Below are 17,691 nucleotides of genomic sequence, written 5' to 3'. Positions count from 1 at the left end.
AGAAAAGGTCAGGTGGGACTGTGAAGTGCAGGATGGCAGGGGGCCAAAAAAGCATAAGTGGAGGGAGATAGGTGAGTGGGGGGAATTGCAGCACCCTTGCAGTTGTAAGTGCAGGTGGGCTGTCAAGTGCCTGAATTTTGATCATGTGGCTGCTACAACAGCCATAACTTTGGGCACGGATCATAGGACCTTTGGTTCAGCACTATGATCATTTGAAAGATTGCTGAACAAATTGTCCTATGTATTTGTACTGGATTATGGTTCAAATCATGATAAAACTCTTCATACAACAACAAACAAAAAGTGAAATTTAACAATGCATTTTATCAAACCCCTAATATTATACAATGGTAGTAACATTAGAAACAAAAAATAGTAACTGGATAATGTTCCTCTGATTGCTTATGGTGATTTTAATAATCGTTCCAAATTTTATTCAAAATCTGTGATGTTGGATGTCTGGAATGTGGTAGGATTCTCAAAAAATACTAAAATTACCTTAAGGGTCCCTTAATAATTGACTTAAATTAATCTTTGCAATTGGTGCTGGCCTGAAAAGTCTTTTTGATGTTATGTGTATTATGATGAACTGGTGAACTGGGCAGCAAACTTATCTCTGTAATAAACAAACAGCTGAAAAGCTCTTACTTTCTTTTCTTCCTCTTCTTTTAGAAGATGTGGATGCACGAGAAGAACCTGAAGATGGCGATCTTGAGGAATGATGGGTTAATTCCATAGTTTGGTGTCCATAAGGCAATTTTTTACTGGCAAGCTCTCCTTTCAGGCTGGTACTACTTGTGCCGCTGCCAATGCAAGCACAGAATTACACATCGTTAATATTTTTATCTCCATGGTGATATCCATCTAGACTTTGTGAATAAATATAATTATGGCTAATTAATTTCTTTACACAGGGAATTTTCAAAATCTTTGATACTGTAAACTCCCCTAAAATGGAAACATAATTTATGGAACCCCCACCATGAATAAAACTAATGATTTAGTTTAGAGTTTAATAAGAAATAAATGTACCAGTTACTTTTATCTGTTAAATTTAATTTATATATAAAATGAACTTTACAATAAAATGTATAAAAAAGAATTAATTGTATACAATGGAAATTTACAATAAAATTTAAAACCAGTATTTCAAGAAGAAGAATGGCCTTGCTTACTTTTCCTGACATCTTACAAAACACTAGCAGGCTGTAAATTGCTTTTGAAGCTCCTTCTCCCAGCATAGCTATACTAGAATAGCAATCACAGTCCATCGTCTCTTTTCTTTCTAGCCTGTTGCTTTGTGTTTATAAAAGGCCTTCCTTACAATATTCTCCTAACCATAGCCTCACAGTCCTGCATTTGTCTCTGCATATTTATTAGAGTAAGGGTCAGGTCAGATGATCTGTTTTGTAGAGAAGCTTTGTGTTTTCCGAACATGATCATTCCTTTTTTGAAAGGCAAACCCAATATGATAAAAAACAAAAGAATACTCAGGGGTCTTGAACCTAGAGGTTGCTTTGCCCTCAGTATAATTTTCAAACTAATAAGCCTGCTTAGAAAGCACTTTGGATTTATTTATGTAGCGCATGGCATATCATATACAGACTAACAATATATTAACATTTCATCTAGATTAGTAAAACGCAATAAAATATAAATGTTAAAAAGATCTATGTTCAAATACCAATGTCTAGGTCAGGGGTAGTCAACCTTGGCTCTTTTATGACTCGTGGACTTCAATTCCCAATTCTGGGAATTGAAGTCCACGAGTCATAAAAGAGCCAAGGTTGACTACCCCTGGTCTAGGTCATCTAACCACTGAGGCGCATCATTTATATTAAAAAATATCAGATAATGGACTGGTATATGCCCTCAGCTTACAGGAGGTCACAATGTGATCTACAATTTGACGTGGAACCCTCACAGTCACACTGAGGGAAGAATTCTGTGCCCCAGTTCTACAGAGAGTCCTGGCAGATGCCATTTACACACTTCAGAGAAAAGTGCTCTCTGGTGATCTGCCATTCATTATCTTGTGGCCTCCAGGTTTTTATAAATTTATATTAATAATCTCTTATAATATCATGCCAAATCTCTTAACTGCTTTTAAAATATAAAAATTCTGAATTTTATACCATTTCAGGAACTGTTCAAGATAAAAAAAAAAAACTGCATACTTTAATCTGGTAGAAAGCATGTACTAGTTTCTATTTCTTTAAGTGTGAGTTCTCATGCTCCAGAATCCTCAAAAAAGGTTTTTATACTGGAATTTCATGATGCCATATTTATATAAATTGTATACAAATAGGCTTCCATTTACCACCACAATTGGGCCTGGAATCTCGGTTGTTGAGTGAAATGGTTATTAAATATGACTGCTTTGCTCAATGACTGCAATTTCAGCTTTCTCAGTTGTGATCATTAAAGGATGATTTTGGTTGTTAAGCAGAGCATCAGGGAGAGGGCTGCGGCCTCCAGGGCATGATAAGGCAGTGAGACGGCCCAGGCCTCCCACCTTATCCAGGAGGTCTGGGCCCTCTCCTCACCCCATCAGCAAGAACAATCATGAGACTGCTGTGTTCACTACCTATCCTTCCATCCCCCCATCATCACAACTGATGAAGCTTCTTGGATGAGAAGTGAAACATTTTCTTCTTCTTCCTCAAGGGGGGAAAAACAGTCCAACTGCCTTTTGATAAAAGCATCTTCGAAACAACTATGACCTGGATGACTGAGAATCTCCACAGGCGTTCGCTGTGTTCACTACCATTCCCACTGGATTTGAACTCCATTCCTCCAGTGTGCAGGAAGATTTCCTCTCTTTGCACGGAAAGGAGGAGAAATCCCTTGGTGCACTAGGGAAACTGACCTCAAATCCTACGTCCCCTCCGCTTGAAGTCTCCCCAGCCTGCTTCTCCAATGGCTTTCTCCGGAAGCCGACGGAGAAGATTGCAAATGATGATCACATGATTGCCAGGCACTTGGCAACTTATTACCAACAGCCCAAAATGTGATCATGTGACCCAAGGGGAGTGCAATGTTTTACGATGGCCAGAAGTGCTTTATGAGTCATAAGGCATCCATTCCAAGGCAGTCATTATTGTAGAATGGTTGCTAAAAAGGTGGCTGTAAGTCAAGGTCTACCTGTAGCAGTCCCAATTTAAAACATCCTAACAAAAATGTTGAAATACCAAAATTTTAAAGCTGAGAATTCAGAATTTTCAGACAGCAATTTGTATCATTAAAGAATACTAGACTAAGACTATTGAGACATTAGCTATTATACACTTATATATAAAACCACATATTATCCAATGAAAATAACTTTTCACCTCTTATTTTATAGCTTCATTACCCGTTTGAAAAATATATACCTGTGCTCAGGTGTAGACTTTTTGTCCATTGATGTACCACTTCCTTGTGATGAGATGAACTCATCCTCATAGGAAGCAATACTATCTGGAGGGCTCATGGCAGGAAGTAAAGGTCGATGTGTTGATGATCCCTGCCCTGCATGTTCTTCAGATTCTGGCAGAAGGAGGAAAATGAAATACAACCAATATTTCAGAAGAATTTACATTTCAACAAAAAGTTTAACACAGAGTATGCAAATAGGTAAAATGATCATGATCCAAAGATCAATCATACAAAACAACTCGGAAAATTCTAAATGGCCATACGTAGAACTAAGAAAGATTCTTTCTCTAGCAATGCAAAGAGGTGGAACTTTTTAACAAATGATTTGACTTCATTCCAAAAAAGTATAGCAGCCAACATTTCCAAAACAAATTAAAAATGTTGTACATATCAGCAGGTACTGATATCAGTGAAACTAGGCTCAGGTATTACATACAGAACACAGGATTTCAACACATATTCATTTAATTGTTTACCTAACAAAAGATCAGAGATATCAAAAGGTTTGCATTTGCTCACCTTTCCCACACAACTGATACGATTTTGTAAAGATATTGATGACGCTATGCGGACTTCCCTTGACAAGTTCTTCCCATGGTTTTGGACCATTCCTAATCTGTGTGAAAATAGGTAAATAATTTTCTGCCTCCTTTTGAAATTCTTTTATGGGTTCAAAACCAGTTTTATCTGCAACACAGAACTCTTTTTCATTTAACGCCTCAGCAATCTTCAAAGATGGATTATTAGATTTTTCACCTTCTTCCTCAGAGAGAAAGCCAGTGCTGAGTAGACCTTCACTTAAGGAACTCCCACTATCATTCAGAACTGCAGGTTTGTTTTCAGGCCCAGCAGGGCATGCTTGCTTTTGAGACAGGTTTCCTAATATTCCTTCAGATGTATTATTGCCTGGAAGACCGAGAGCACCTGTATGAGGACTAATCATCTCTGGAAGCTTTTTAAACTCATTAAGATTTCCCACTCCGGGAAGGTTATCATCAAAAGTTGTATGTGAGTTGCAGGTTGCCAACATTTTCTGAAGCCTAGCTGAAAAGACATCATCTTCTCTCACAGGAGGGCTGCTGGCTTTTGCCCAGCAGGTATCACCTTGATCTCTTTGCAACAAGTCACGTTCGGTATCCCATGCTGCTTCATAGTTAATGCCAGCCCCAGCTAACTTTTTGGCTTCACTTTCGATTCTGTTTGAAAGAGAAGCTGCAGTTGCCTTTAGGGCTTCAATGCGGTCTAATTTATGTTTATAATGATTAATGGTGGGTTGTACAGTAGATGACATAAATGGCTGAGGAGTCGAAGACATGGATCCCATAGCTGTGTTATGGCTCCTCCTGCTTGATGTTACGGATTCAAAATCCTTTTGCAAGATACCCATGTTATCCAAAGATAAAAGCTGAGAGAAAAGAGCTCCATTCAAAACAGATTTTGAGCAAGGAACCTGTGCTACTGAATTCAGCTTCTCTGGATGAATCCTTAAAGGCTCCAGTGTATTATCCCTGTAAATAATCCATTGAATTGTCATCAGTTTACAGAAATAAAGTTTAGACATTTAATTATAAAATAGTCATCTGTAGTAAGAATTAATGGTGGCCAAGGGTATAAGTATTTTGGAGGAATGGCTTCAGTGAAGAGGGCAATGAAAATTATGTGGATTGTTGATTAGTTGTTCTTTTGGGGAGGAAGTTCCTTAATTTTTTAAAACTGGATTTGGTTTTTATTGACACTCTATTTTTCACTTATCTAAAAATGATGGGAAATTGATCTTTGGCACTATAGTTTAAGGGGTCTTTGGAAAAGAGTTTTGAGACACACAAATAGCCCACCCCAAGTGTAAAGACTCTCAGATAGATTTGTGGATTATTGGGTTCTTGTTTTCCTCCAATTCTCTTCACCGTTCCTGCCCAACTAACTAAACACTCCATCCACTATCAAGACCACTAACAGCCCATACATTAATTTAACATTTAAATAAGGTTTAACAACAGTAGAGTATAAAAAGACAAAAAAATGATAAGACACCAGGCCTAGATGGGCTACCGGCACAATTCTACAAATATTTACAAGATACATTAATTTTACCAATGCAAAAAGTGTGTAACGAGGTATTACTAAAAGCCAAATTACCAAATACGTGGATAGATGCCAATATTATGCTAATACCCAAAGAAGACTCAGACTTGACCCTGATAAAGAACTACAGACCAATATCTCTACTAAATGTGGGTTATCAAATCTTTGCTTCAATAATAGCAGAAAGACTAAAGAGATTCTAGATTGAATTTATACATTCAAAGAGACAAATAAAGAATAATTTAAGAATAATTTTAGACACATTGGAATATTACAAAATGCACCCAGGAAACAAATGGCTTTGATTTTTTTAGACACACAGAAAGCCTTTGATAATGTCAATTGGCAATTATGATTCAACAACTATATGGACTTTGGAGAAAATTTTATGAATATAATCCAAACAATTTATCATAGACAAATGGCCAAAATAATTGTAAATGGAGATTTCACGGAGAGTTTCAATATTAAAAAAGGCACAAGACAAGGGTGTCCATTATCCCCACTATTATTTATCTTAACTCTGGAAGTGTTGAACAGGAATGTTAGACAGGATCCAATCAAAGGAATGGAGATAAAAGATGAAAAGTACAAACTACAAGCATTTGCAGATGACTTGGTATTTATGTTGGAGGATCCGTTAGAGACAAATCCTAATATTAGCAAAGATTGAAGAATTTGGAGAATTAGCAGGACTGAAAATCAATAGAGAAAAGACTAAAGTTATAGTTAAAAACCTCACAGATAAACAAAAAAAATTAGCAGAAAAAACAGACCTTCAAGTAGTTAAGAAAGTTAAATACCTGGGGATATATCTAACAGCAAGGTGTGCAACAATAAAAGAAGATAATTATGTAAAATTATTAAAACAAATAAAACTAGACTTGGAAAAATGGAAAAATCTACAACTATGAATCTTGGGAAGAATAGTGACTGTGAAAATGAACATCTTACCAAAACTACTTTATTTCAAATAATACCGATAAAAATTGACAAAAAAAAATTCGATGAATTAAATACATCGATATTGAAATTTATCTGGCAAGGGAAAAAAGCTAGAATCAGACTGAAAATGTTATAAGAAGCAAAAGAAAATGGAGGCTTTAGGCTACCAGACTGGGTCTTGTATTATCAAGCAACCCCACTAACATGGTTAAAAGAATGGATAACTCTTAAAAATAAAAGACTATTATACCTACAACTTGGATGGCATGCTTTTCTATGGTATGGGAAGAACAAAAGTCACAAATACTTTCAAAACCACTATGTAAGAAATGCACTGCTCTTGACATGGGAAAAGGTAAAATCAAGAACTTACATGAAAATACCAGGATGGATTTTGACAATGGAGGCGTTCATATACCCAAACTTAATTAATTATGAGAAATGTGTGACTTATAAAGATATCTTGAATACTGATGGGAAGCTACAAACTAAATGAGAATTGGAAGAACAAGGCATTGAGCTAGCATGGTGGCCATATCTGCAAATGCAAATGAGATATGAGAAAGATGCAAAAATATACGGTTAGACAGGCAGCGTTAGACCAGATACTATTGTCATCAGATGACAAATTGATTAAGAAACTGTACAGCTTTCTGTTAAATTTAAAGATGGAAGATGAACAAGCTAAAGAAACAATGATAACTTGGGCAAAAAACTTTGGGCACAATGTAGAGTTAGAAAAAAGGCAAAATTTATGGGAAAGAAACTACAAAATAACAAGGCCAGCTACTTATAAAGAAAATTTATATAAAATGTTCTATAGATGGCATTTACCACCTACAAGACTAGCAAAAATGTTTAAAAATATATCTAGCAATAGTTGAAAATGCAGACAAAATCCAGGCACGTATCTTTGGTGGACATGCCCTAAAGCAAAGAACTATTGGTCAAAAATACATAGGTGGCTAGAAAAGATGATAGGAGCACATGTAGACTATAAACCGGAATTATTTCTTTTAGATATAATCTCAGAAAATTATGATAAAAATGTGTATACTTAATATTACATATATTAACAGCAGCGAGAATTACATTTGCTCAATACTGGAAAAATGAAGAAATACCATCTGGAGAAGACATAATAAAGAAAATTTTGGGCTGTGCAGAAATGGATAGGCTCACATTGAAAATGAAGGGGAAGCAAGATTCAGAATACTTTCAAACATGGGAATTTTTTTATAAATGGTTAGAAAATGGAATAAAGGGTAGGAATGGATACTGTATTACTATTAATGTCAAACACATAAACCCAGATGTGTTGCTTACTAAATACTAAAGATTGTTACTGTAAAAATTAATAAAATATACATAAAGTTAACTAAAATCTGAAAAAACCCAGTATAAACATCAAACATATTACTTGCCCCAAATTTGAATGTTTTAAAGTGAATCTGAATTCTTCATACAATATAATCTTGTACTATTCATTTGCATTCCTGCAGAATCTTGGTACAGACATAGCCTTGAATATACAGAAGGAATTATCCCTGTCTTATAATGATCCATGAAGAAGCATCTTGCTTTTCATGACATATTTAAGAATTTTACGACCATTGAATTTTAATAAATATATTTTCAAAAGCTTTGGAAAAAATATTTCAAAATTCTCAGCTGCTACAAAAGTTGTACAGCTAAATCATATATAAAATCATATGTCTAGCGTGTTCCACTTTCCTAGCCCTGAATAACTTCTTACTTTCTTACCTTACAAGAGGATGAGGAGGCTCAGACAGAGACATATCGCTACTGGATGATGCACTAACAGGACGCTCCTGAGCCTTGTTCTCTTTATCAGATTCTCCAGATGGTTGATATCCAGGTTTGGACTAGGAAGAAAAATTGACATGTATAAAACACAATAAGGGCAAATTGAATCAATAATGTACTGGACTATGAACTATACTATCTCATGACTTTCATGACTGAGGAGTTGAACATGAATCTTTTCAATATAATTAAATAAAGTAACAACTATATAATAACTCGAATAACTAGCCAAGGCTTATACTCCATGAGTATTACAGTTGTATAATCAAGGCTTCCGGCGACATGATGGTTTCTAAATGTGTTCAACTAAACATATCTAGAATGAATCTTCAGACATTTCCTTAATGTGGAAGGAGCAGGAGCAGCTAGGATTAACACATGTTGACGACCAGGAAAGAATACAGAGCCCTTATCTATTTTGCGCCTGTCTGCATTTTTTAAAAACGCTTTAATGTGGCTAATGTCTATTCACATCTTACACTATGCTAAAAATTGTATATTATACTACAGTTGCAGACTACAAGAGCTGTTGGCAATTCTTATACATGTTGCTAATGCTATTCTTACTTACCCTGTTCCTGATTCAGTCTTTAGGCAACCGTGAAATTTAATAGATAACTCTGACTAGTCTCTTTTAGCTTGAATTACCTCAAGAAGTTTAATAGTATTAAGCGGATAAAACCTAAACCCTAGCTAATGTGATATATCTCACCTTCAGATCTCAGAAAAAATACCCAGGTGTTAATATCAAGGAAATGGCATGTTGTAAATGCAACAAATGAATAAATAACAGCTATTTCTACTTATTGTGTGCATTTCTTAAAAAGCAACATGGAAAAAATACAGAAACTATTCCAACTCTTATCAAGATACCTGAACTTCTTGCACAGAGAGTGCTGGATTCTCCAGCAATGTTTGTTCCAAGAACAATTTAGAATAAGTTTCTTGTAACTGTTTAGTGACCGTTTCAGATGTTGATGTTATCTTTGTTTTACTGGCAACAGCTTCTTTTTGTTTCTTGTAAAGTTCCTTGAGTCTTTTATTTTTTTGCTCTGTTGCCTCTTTTTGTGCTTTCTTTTCTTCACTTTGTCTCTTCTTCCTTTCCTCTTGCTGTCTCAAAATATACTGGCGCACTTCATCTGCATCATAGTGGCGTTTCTTTAAGATAAATTGAGTGTCTTCACTGATGGGAACTTTGTCTGATTTTTTTTTGCTTGGACTGTGACTTACAGAAAAGGGAGATGGTTCCGATTCCTGATTCTGACATTCTTCATTCCTCCTCTCTGAATCCTGAACTACAGAATCCAGCTGAAGATCATCAAGAATCCCACGGATTTCTACTGGCAAGAAATCCTTATTTACACGATCATTTCCTAGTCCCCCATTGTGAGGAGCAGCATCTTTTTTCTTCAGGTTATTCTTTGCTCTTATTTTGCTCCATGAACGCTCAGGACATTTTGTGAGGGATTTTACAACCACGGGCATATTGCAGTCGGTTTCTGTTATTTGAGCTGAGGATACTAGAGGGAAGCGGAGGGAGAAGATCGGAATTTAGCATTAGCAAGTAATTAAGATTCAAATTAGCATATTCACCTCAATATCCAGTATGTGGGGACATTATTTGATGGGCATTATTTTTTAATCTATTTTATTTTATGAGATTTGAACACCATATCCAGAAACTACATTCTTTAACACAGAAAGAAAAATTACTTTTAAAAGGTTGGAATTAATGTTGGGTAATAAAATAATATGCAACTGCAATGTAATTTTTTTTAACCATTATCTGAAAAAGAATATATAGAACTTTGAAACTGGTACTGAGAGAATTAGTTATAGCTATAATTTTCATGTTCTCAGATTTTCAACTGGAACATCCATGAGAGTTTGCTATATGAAAGAAATTATTTATAGCATAATCAGGCTGTATATAGGCTCTAGAATATAGCTTCTATTACAAAATTGCAATTTTGCAAAACTGGGTGTGATTAGCAATGGAATAATTTATTTTAAGAACAGAAAAAATACTTTAAAATCTCACTGCCTTCATCTAAAAATGATAAAAATTCTTACATTTTTTTCCTTGAAGATTCTTTTACTGGTAGCAAAATATTTTATGAAATATTGCTGGGTGGTCAAGCATGGTGAATCTTAAGTTTTATTTACATCTACCATTTTGTGTCTTTTAAAAAGGAATGAATTAGTAATTCTGTGCTGTACAACAACAGTCCCCAATCTTTCGGGCTCCAGGGAGAGGGGATGGTTTCGCATGCACCGCTTGCGCAAATGCAGCTGCATGCACTTGCATGTCGTTTGTCTGGCCCAATTCCCAACGGGCTGCGGCCCGGGGGTTGGGGACCCCTGCTGTACGCTATTCATTCAGCCTTTAAAGTGAAGCTACCTTTTTTTTTATTTTGTGATTTAAAGAATTCTGTGTGCAATATGATCTAAAGAATAATTGTTCAGAATTAAGTTCCATTTTGTTCACTGTATTCATTGGCATGAAAAATTCTCTCTCTCTCTCTCTCTCTCTCTCTCTCACACACACACACACACACACACACACAAACACACACACACAGAGAGAGACAGACAGACAGACAGATATATTTAACTTACCAGATTTAATAGATTTATCTTTTTCACTCCTGTCACTAGACAATATCTGAGTGTTTGGCTGCTCTAGTTTAGGCACTGGACCCAGTATTTTCTTTGCTAGTTTTTGTCCATCCCGCCAGGATGTTGTACTTATTGTGTTGGCACCATCTAAACCAAGAAAAAAAGACACAAAACATCTTTAACATTTCTTATTGAAAAACACACCAGTGCTCTATATTTTAAGGCAAATACATAGATAGAAGTGGCAAGAAAAGGAAATGCACTGCTGTCTCACCCTTTCATAGAACGACATCACCACATGAAATTACTTGGGTAGTAGCACTCTTTTACTATTCTGCCAGAGTTCCTTCTTCATGGGTTTTTACTGAACTAATGTTATCAACTTCCGGGGAAGCAGTAGTGGACGGAATGTGGCTCCACAGAGGGCAGAGCTGATGACCATGGCAGAAAGAGGAGCCAATGAATGGATCAGCTCCTCAAACCCCTCTCTAGAACAAGTGCTCCTTACAGTGGGCCCCATGAGGAGACCATATAACAAGGCTTTATTAGCAAGTAATAGATAAAAGATGAGATATGGGATAAACAGATTTTTGGCTGAAATTGTTTGCAAGCGTTTGGCTAAAAGGTGATAACTTGCTGAAATTGTTTGTGCTTATCTTGATGAAGGGAGAAATATTTTCTTGTGTAACTTTTTTATTTTTTTCCCTTCTCCCTTTTTTTTGCATTTTTTTGTTAGCATTAATTTTTTATCTTTGTATTTTAAATTTAATAATAATAATAATTTTTTGCATTCTTAAATTAAAGCTAGCTATCCTTGCCTTTAAACTTTGCTTACTTTGCTTAGTCTCTCTTTATATCCTTCAATGTATTCTACAGAGAGCAATACTGAGAAAATCTACAGAACTCTTGCAGTGAAACTTAAGATCTTCACCTTAGCATAGGGTCATGTATCTGCAATTCTTGGTTAACAAGACACATGCTATTAATATATCATATTTGAGGAAACAGTAAGCAAGCATGAGGATAGTGAGAGAATATGACTGTAGTCCTCAGACACATGGAAGCAGCTCTCATGTACATTATTTGATAAGTATAAGCCAACACTGATTATTGTCAGTCAGTCAGTCAATCAATCATGAATGATAAAACTTGTATGCCACCTGATTGTCAATGACTCTTGGTGGCTCACAATATTTAAACAAAAAATTACAATAAAATGCACCTGATTTAAAATAAGGACTTGAGAGTTGTGCAATCTTCTGGGTTTTCCGCACTGGTTTGTGTCCTTTTTTCTCTTTTCTTTCAGTAGGTATCTTTATTGCAGGTAAATCCTCTTCTGAAAAATGTGTTGAAGAACCATTAATGCATCAAGGAAACTCCCATCAAAACTACAGGAGAATATTATAGCAACTATTGTTAATTTTCAAATCAGAACCCATTGAAACAAGGTATGAATTAAGTTAAAGATTTTTTTTCTTTAAATTTATAGGAATTCTGAGAAACAGGACTTCAAAATATTAATTACAGGCTCATGGGTTAAGTAGTTTATATATATAATACTACTGCTTTTCATGTAAATACTTACAAAATTACTCTGGCTATTTACCTGCCAACTGGAATTCTAAATCTCGACATAACTCTCTACTGAGGTTCAGAAATTCCTCTTCACACCATACCTTTCCATCAGGAGTACGAATCTTGGCTTCTGATGGATTGAAACCTAAAAGAAGAGTACACTTAACTTTAGCAGATTAAAATACTCATGACGTTCTATTGAGAAAGTTAGTTTTATCTTGGGCATCTGATATATTGGTTATCAAAAACAAAGCTATTTAGATTTCAAGTCTCTACTACATGAAAGTAGCTGAGAAGTTTCTATCTAAACACATTCAATATTAAAAACAAAGATAAAAGACAAAATGAAGTATAAATTCCCAATCCTTATGCACACAATTAACAAATCTTTACAAAACCATTAGAATACAACCATTATATTATACATCTGTGGTCCATTGTAGCCAATTATTTGTTACCAGTTCCATGTTCAGCTACCAATTCCGAAAAAAAGTTTTCTAGGTGAAATAGTGCACATAAAAAACCCTACATATAATTCAACAATATACAATATACTATTGACAAAAAAGAGGAGAAAATATACGATGATAGACAACAGATTAAAGTTTGGAAGGTGAAAAAAAATTAAAAACTTTAATTTTGAAATAATGTTAGGTGGGTTTTTAATCGATTCCAAGAAAGGAACAGTGGAAATCTTAGTCTTTATTACACAACGCAGAGATTTTTTCCCCATATATACATTTTATTTAGAAACTATGTACCTTTATAGGAGGGAGCCATTGGTGCTGTTGCCACTTTTCTGACTTTAGGAGTCACTATATTTTCAGGAGCTGCAACAGTTATAGGATGATCAGAATACTCAGGATCATGTCCTCTGGTAGTCAGTTCTTCTGGACACTCCCATTGCTTTCTAATTCGTTCTTTCAGTTTTTCCAGTTTATCATCATGCTGATGCTGCTTTAAAATATCTAATCTATGGGCACTTGAGGTACTGGCAGAAGAAGTAGAAGATTCTACCAATTGTAATTCTTTTAGTTCATTTTGGATTATTGAACTTGGAGATATTTTTGTATACTCATCTCCTCTGGATTCTTCACTTTTTTCTTCTTCTAATTTTGTAGGATTCATCACATCTGAACTTTGCAAAGCATTAATTGCTGGATGGTCATTCAAATAGCGAACAACAGTTTCATCTGTAGAAGATGAGCTTTTCAAATCTCTGCCATGCAAATCTGGTTCTCCTTTATCATAGATCATACCAATTCCTTCTGCTTTATTCCCTGCTTCTTTATACTTCAGACGTTTGGCCTCCAATTGGCAAGAGGGTTTGCAAGATGGTGACCACTGAGAATCTCTAACAGAAGCACATTAAACGTTAAAATAAAAACAAGAACTCTAATAAACCTATGCTTGTCATAAAACAAAAACAACTTTGAACTTGAGAGAAAGAAATAAGCAATTTGAAAAACTTTTTCCTCCTGTCATTGAGAATGTCTTGTCATCCAGGCCTTTTTATTTTGAAACTATAATTCTAAGCAAGATAATAATTCTTTTTTCCTCTCCGGTTCCAAGATTTCACAAACACAGAAACATGGATTGGCATTTTCACTATCAGGTATCCAAAGCATCTTGGCTATAAAAAGCCAAACCAAAAAGTCCCCTACAGTAACCTTTCTAGGTCCACAGCATGAAACAGCATAGTAACTTCCTTAATAGTCATGATATTGCAGTTCATGTAGACCTACTAAGCGCATCTCTTTTCCCAAATAATCAGTTAAAACAAGAATGCTCCCTCTCTTTCCCATAAGAACATAGAGGGAATGTGATACATGGTACTTGCTTCCACCAAACCAGAGGAGTGGGGAAAGCACTCTAGTCTTTCCTATAGAAAGGCAGGGGATATGATACGGGGGGGGACCTTATTTCATGAACTGTATTCTTCTCCAGGATAAAATAGCATCAAAAAGTTCAAGTAGGATAATTTCCTCACTTAGTATATTTTTCCTCTCCCAAGAACCATTAACGCCTTTCCCTCACTCTTAGAATAGAGGTGATTACTGTCTTTAGAATGCAACTAGTATCATGGTAACTTGGTAAAAACATTGTCTTCCCTCCTAAACTGCAATCAATAACACAAGCAAGAGCTCTATTTCATGAAATCTCTTTAAGGTGAAACAGAAATCATATCAATGTATGTTAAGTTCTTCAAAAACAGTAAATAATTATGCTTACAATTTACTTCTATAATCCCTGCAATAGTAAAATGACAAAACTAATCAAACTCACCTGAAAGAAGCCAGGGGCTGACGAAATTCAACATGTCCATTTTTACTCACATTGCTATCCAAAGTGGTAACACGAAGAGGCTTGCGGAAACAACTTTCCTTGTTTTGACTGGAAGACCTGCATTCTGAAACAAAAATCAAGACGTCTTTCATGCATCTCTAGGGATTCAATAGGAAGTCAAGAACTGTGGTAAAAATTAACATTAGATATCCTTTCAATATAATTTCAAGCTTGCAAATACCCACTGAAAAGTAATAGATAAAAGAGTTGCATTAATTATACACAAATACATGTACAAATTTGAGACTTTTCATGAAATTACAAACAAGACAGTCACACAATAAAGGATAAGTTATTATGCTATATAAATTGTGACTACTAGAAGTTTGTGGTAGGGGAACACTGTCTCTAGTGTGCAAAACACTGCTTTCAAATTTAACAGTGTCTGGAACTTAAATGAGAGATTTAAATTTAAAATGCTGCTCTATGCTTTACTCTACCTTTATCCAGAAGTTTGGACTCTACTCAGTTTCAATTGTTTTGCACTTCCATACTCTACCTCATAGCAATGAGACATTATATAATCCAAAGTACAGGTAGTCCTTTCTTACTTACCACTTAGTTAACAGCTATTCAAAGTTCTGATGTTTCTGAAAAAATAACTTTACAACTAATTTACAATCATTTACAACTTCAGCCATATGATCACTATTACAGTCAGTACATGTTGTCCTGTGCCTAGGGATGACCTATGGTTTTTTTCTATTCCCCCCCCCTTCTACAGCTATTGGAGAGGAAGGGATTGCAAGAGATATGTTTGCTCTTCTACATATTAAAAGCAATGCAATCAATGCAATGCTTCCGGTTCCGGATCGTGGCGCCAGCGGACGCACAGGGAGAGTGCTCTCTCTGCCGCCCGGTTTCCCTTCGTTGGAAGACCGTGGAAAGGGTCGAAAGTTGCCCTGGAGGGGCGACCACCACTGAGGAGGACCCTTGCTAGATCGTGGAAGGGCGGTAGCCCTTCCATTTGATCCGAGGCAGTTCCTTTGAACCAACGAAGAAAAGATTGGCTATTAACATGGCCGATCACTAAGCCCTACCAGCCAAAAGCCAAAAGCACTAGCAAGCGCAACGAAACCAACGCGGAGGAATTGGGTGAGATCTTACCTTACCTTTCTTACATCCCAACTACCTTCCTGTAAAAACCTGTGGAAATTTTTTCCTCCTTTCTAACTTGGCGGCTTCTGCCTACTCTGGGAACATAAAGCTATGGGGGGGAAAAGAACAACTAATCTAAACGACTAAATAATTGGACTTGTAATTTTTGGATATTTGGGGCCCCAAAAGGTTCCTATTCTTACAGGGACTTATTACTTTACTTATCTGTTAAGCTGGGAAAACTGGATAAAAGCCTAACTGGATAAAAGCCTAACTTGAGTTTGAGAAAGATTTTACATGTTACTGGGGACATCTTGTGGCGAAGTTTGGTACAGCAAGTGAATTTCTTTTTGACTGGGAGACTTGTGAGACTAAGATTTGGCTTTGGCACTATCAAAAAAGATAAGAACTTGAAACAGCTGGGTGGTGAAAACAATTCTCTATAGTGGAGGTGGACACTATTGATTTTTATCAAAAATAGCCTTCACCGACTTCNGTCCAGGACTGCGTAAGAATCGCCGAAACAGCGCGTATCAGCTGTTTGGCGATTTGAAACTTCTCTCCGGGCAAAGGAGAGAAGGAGAGCTTACTCGTGAGTAGGAGTCGAGTTCCCTAGCCTCCCTGGGTGCTCCCAGCGAGGCGAAGGTGAGAACTCCTCCGGAGCTCAGAGTTTCTCCGCAGATCGGGACGTCTTCACTATCAGCGAAGCCAGACGCCGTCTCCACCTCTGATGCTTTTTCTGAAGTTAATTGTGAGTACTTTTAACAGATGGAGCTAACTAGGAAATCTGGACTTTTTATAAGGAACTTAAAACTTTGACTCAGAGATTAAAGTACTCTTCTCAAATGACTGAAAATCTAAAGTTACTTTCTGGAGAAAAAAAAATGGCTGCGGCTTGCCGCTTCTTTGTTCTAAAGAGACACTTTTACTTTCCTTCCGGTTGTGGATTGTTATATTGTTAAAACTGTAAAAAAATCTTCAAAAATTAAGGAAAAATCTCCAAAAATTAAGGAAAAATTAAAGGAAAATCTGTTTGATTTTTAACTGTTTTGGACTGTATATCAAGACTCTTTTTAAACTTAAGAATGGCTTCTAAACGAGGTGTAGCCCCTGCAGCACCTAAGTCAGCTGTTTCCTCTCCAGCTGTACAGACTACGCAACAGAGAGCTAAAACTCCTCCACCCTCCTCACCACCTTATATTACTTTAAAGGATCTGCAGGATTATTTGATGCAGATGCAGATGTCTAAACAAATTGTACAACAAGTGAGAGTGGAGACAGAAGAGCTGCTTGCTAAAAAGAATGATGAATTGTGTGAGAATATGTCCCAAATCTTTCAGGGCTTTGCTTTTCATATGGATCGTATAGAGAACCGTGTGGAGGAAGTGGGAGAAAAAATGGAAGGGGTGGAGGAGAGAATGGAGAAAGTAGAAGAAAGTATAGAGATTGCTCAAAATGATATTGTAATGGCACAATTCAGAGAGATGGAATATGCAATAAGAATCAGAGGCCTTCAGGAGAACGCACAGGAGAAACTGAGAGAAGAGGTAACAGCTGCCCTAGCGTTGGCCTTAGACTGCGATCCTGAAATTATCTATGGAGAGATTGAAAAAATATTTAGAGTCAATTCATGGGTCGCACGTCAGAGAAAACAGCCCAGGGATGTTGTTGTTTATTTTTCTAGAAAAGCACGTCGAAATGAAATTATACAGGCCTTTTACCAGCAGAGGTTTCAGATTGCTGCTCAGGATATTATACTTTTGAAAGAAATACCTTCAAAGA

General features: G+C 36.2%; 1 protein-coding gene across 1 annotated transcript in view; it reads right to left on the bottom strand.

Annotated features, from left to right (window-relative positions):
• CEP350 (centrosomal protein 350) overlaps window positions 1-17,691 on the bottom strand; it is a 95,241-nt gene that overhangs the window by 43,416 nt on the left and 34,134 nt on the right. The window contains exons 5-14 of the mRNA XM_015811269.1: window positions 14,752-14,875; window positions 13,227-13,819; window positions 12,497-12,610; window positions 12,113-12,226; window positions 10,891-11,037; window positions 9,145-9,791; window positions 8,209-8,330; window positions 3,937-4,925; window positions 3,375-3,528; window positions 649-803 (exon numbers count right to left, since the gene is read on the bottom strand). Of these exons, the coding sequence (XP_015666755.1) occupies window positions 649-803; window positions 3,375-3,528; window positions 3,937-4,925; window positions 8,209-8,330; window positions 9,145-9,791; window positions 10,891-11,037; window positions 12,113-12,226; window positions 12,497-12,610; window positions 13,227-13,819; window positions 14,752-14,875 (3,159 nt within the window). The remainder of the gene's footprint in view (window positions 1-648; window positions 804-3,374; window positions 3,529-3,936; window positions 4,926-8,208; window positions 8,331-9,144; window positions 9,792-10,890; window positions 11,038-12,112; window positions 12,227-12,496; window positions 12,611-13,226; window positions 13,820-14,751; window positions 14,876-17,691) is intronic.

Source organism: Protobothrops mucrosquamatus, unplaced genomic scaffold, assembly GCF_001527695.2.
Source record: "Protobothrops mucrosquamatus isolate PMUCROS unplaced genomic scaffold, P.Mucros_1.0 scaffold35, whole genome shotgun sequence".
Lineage (NCBI taxonomy): Eukaryota > Metazoa > Chordata > Lepidosauria > Squamata > Viperidae > Protobothrops > Protobothrops mucrosquamatus.
Note: the sequence above shows the minus strand (reverse complement) of the source record. Positions and strands in the feature narration are given on the sequence as shown.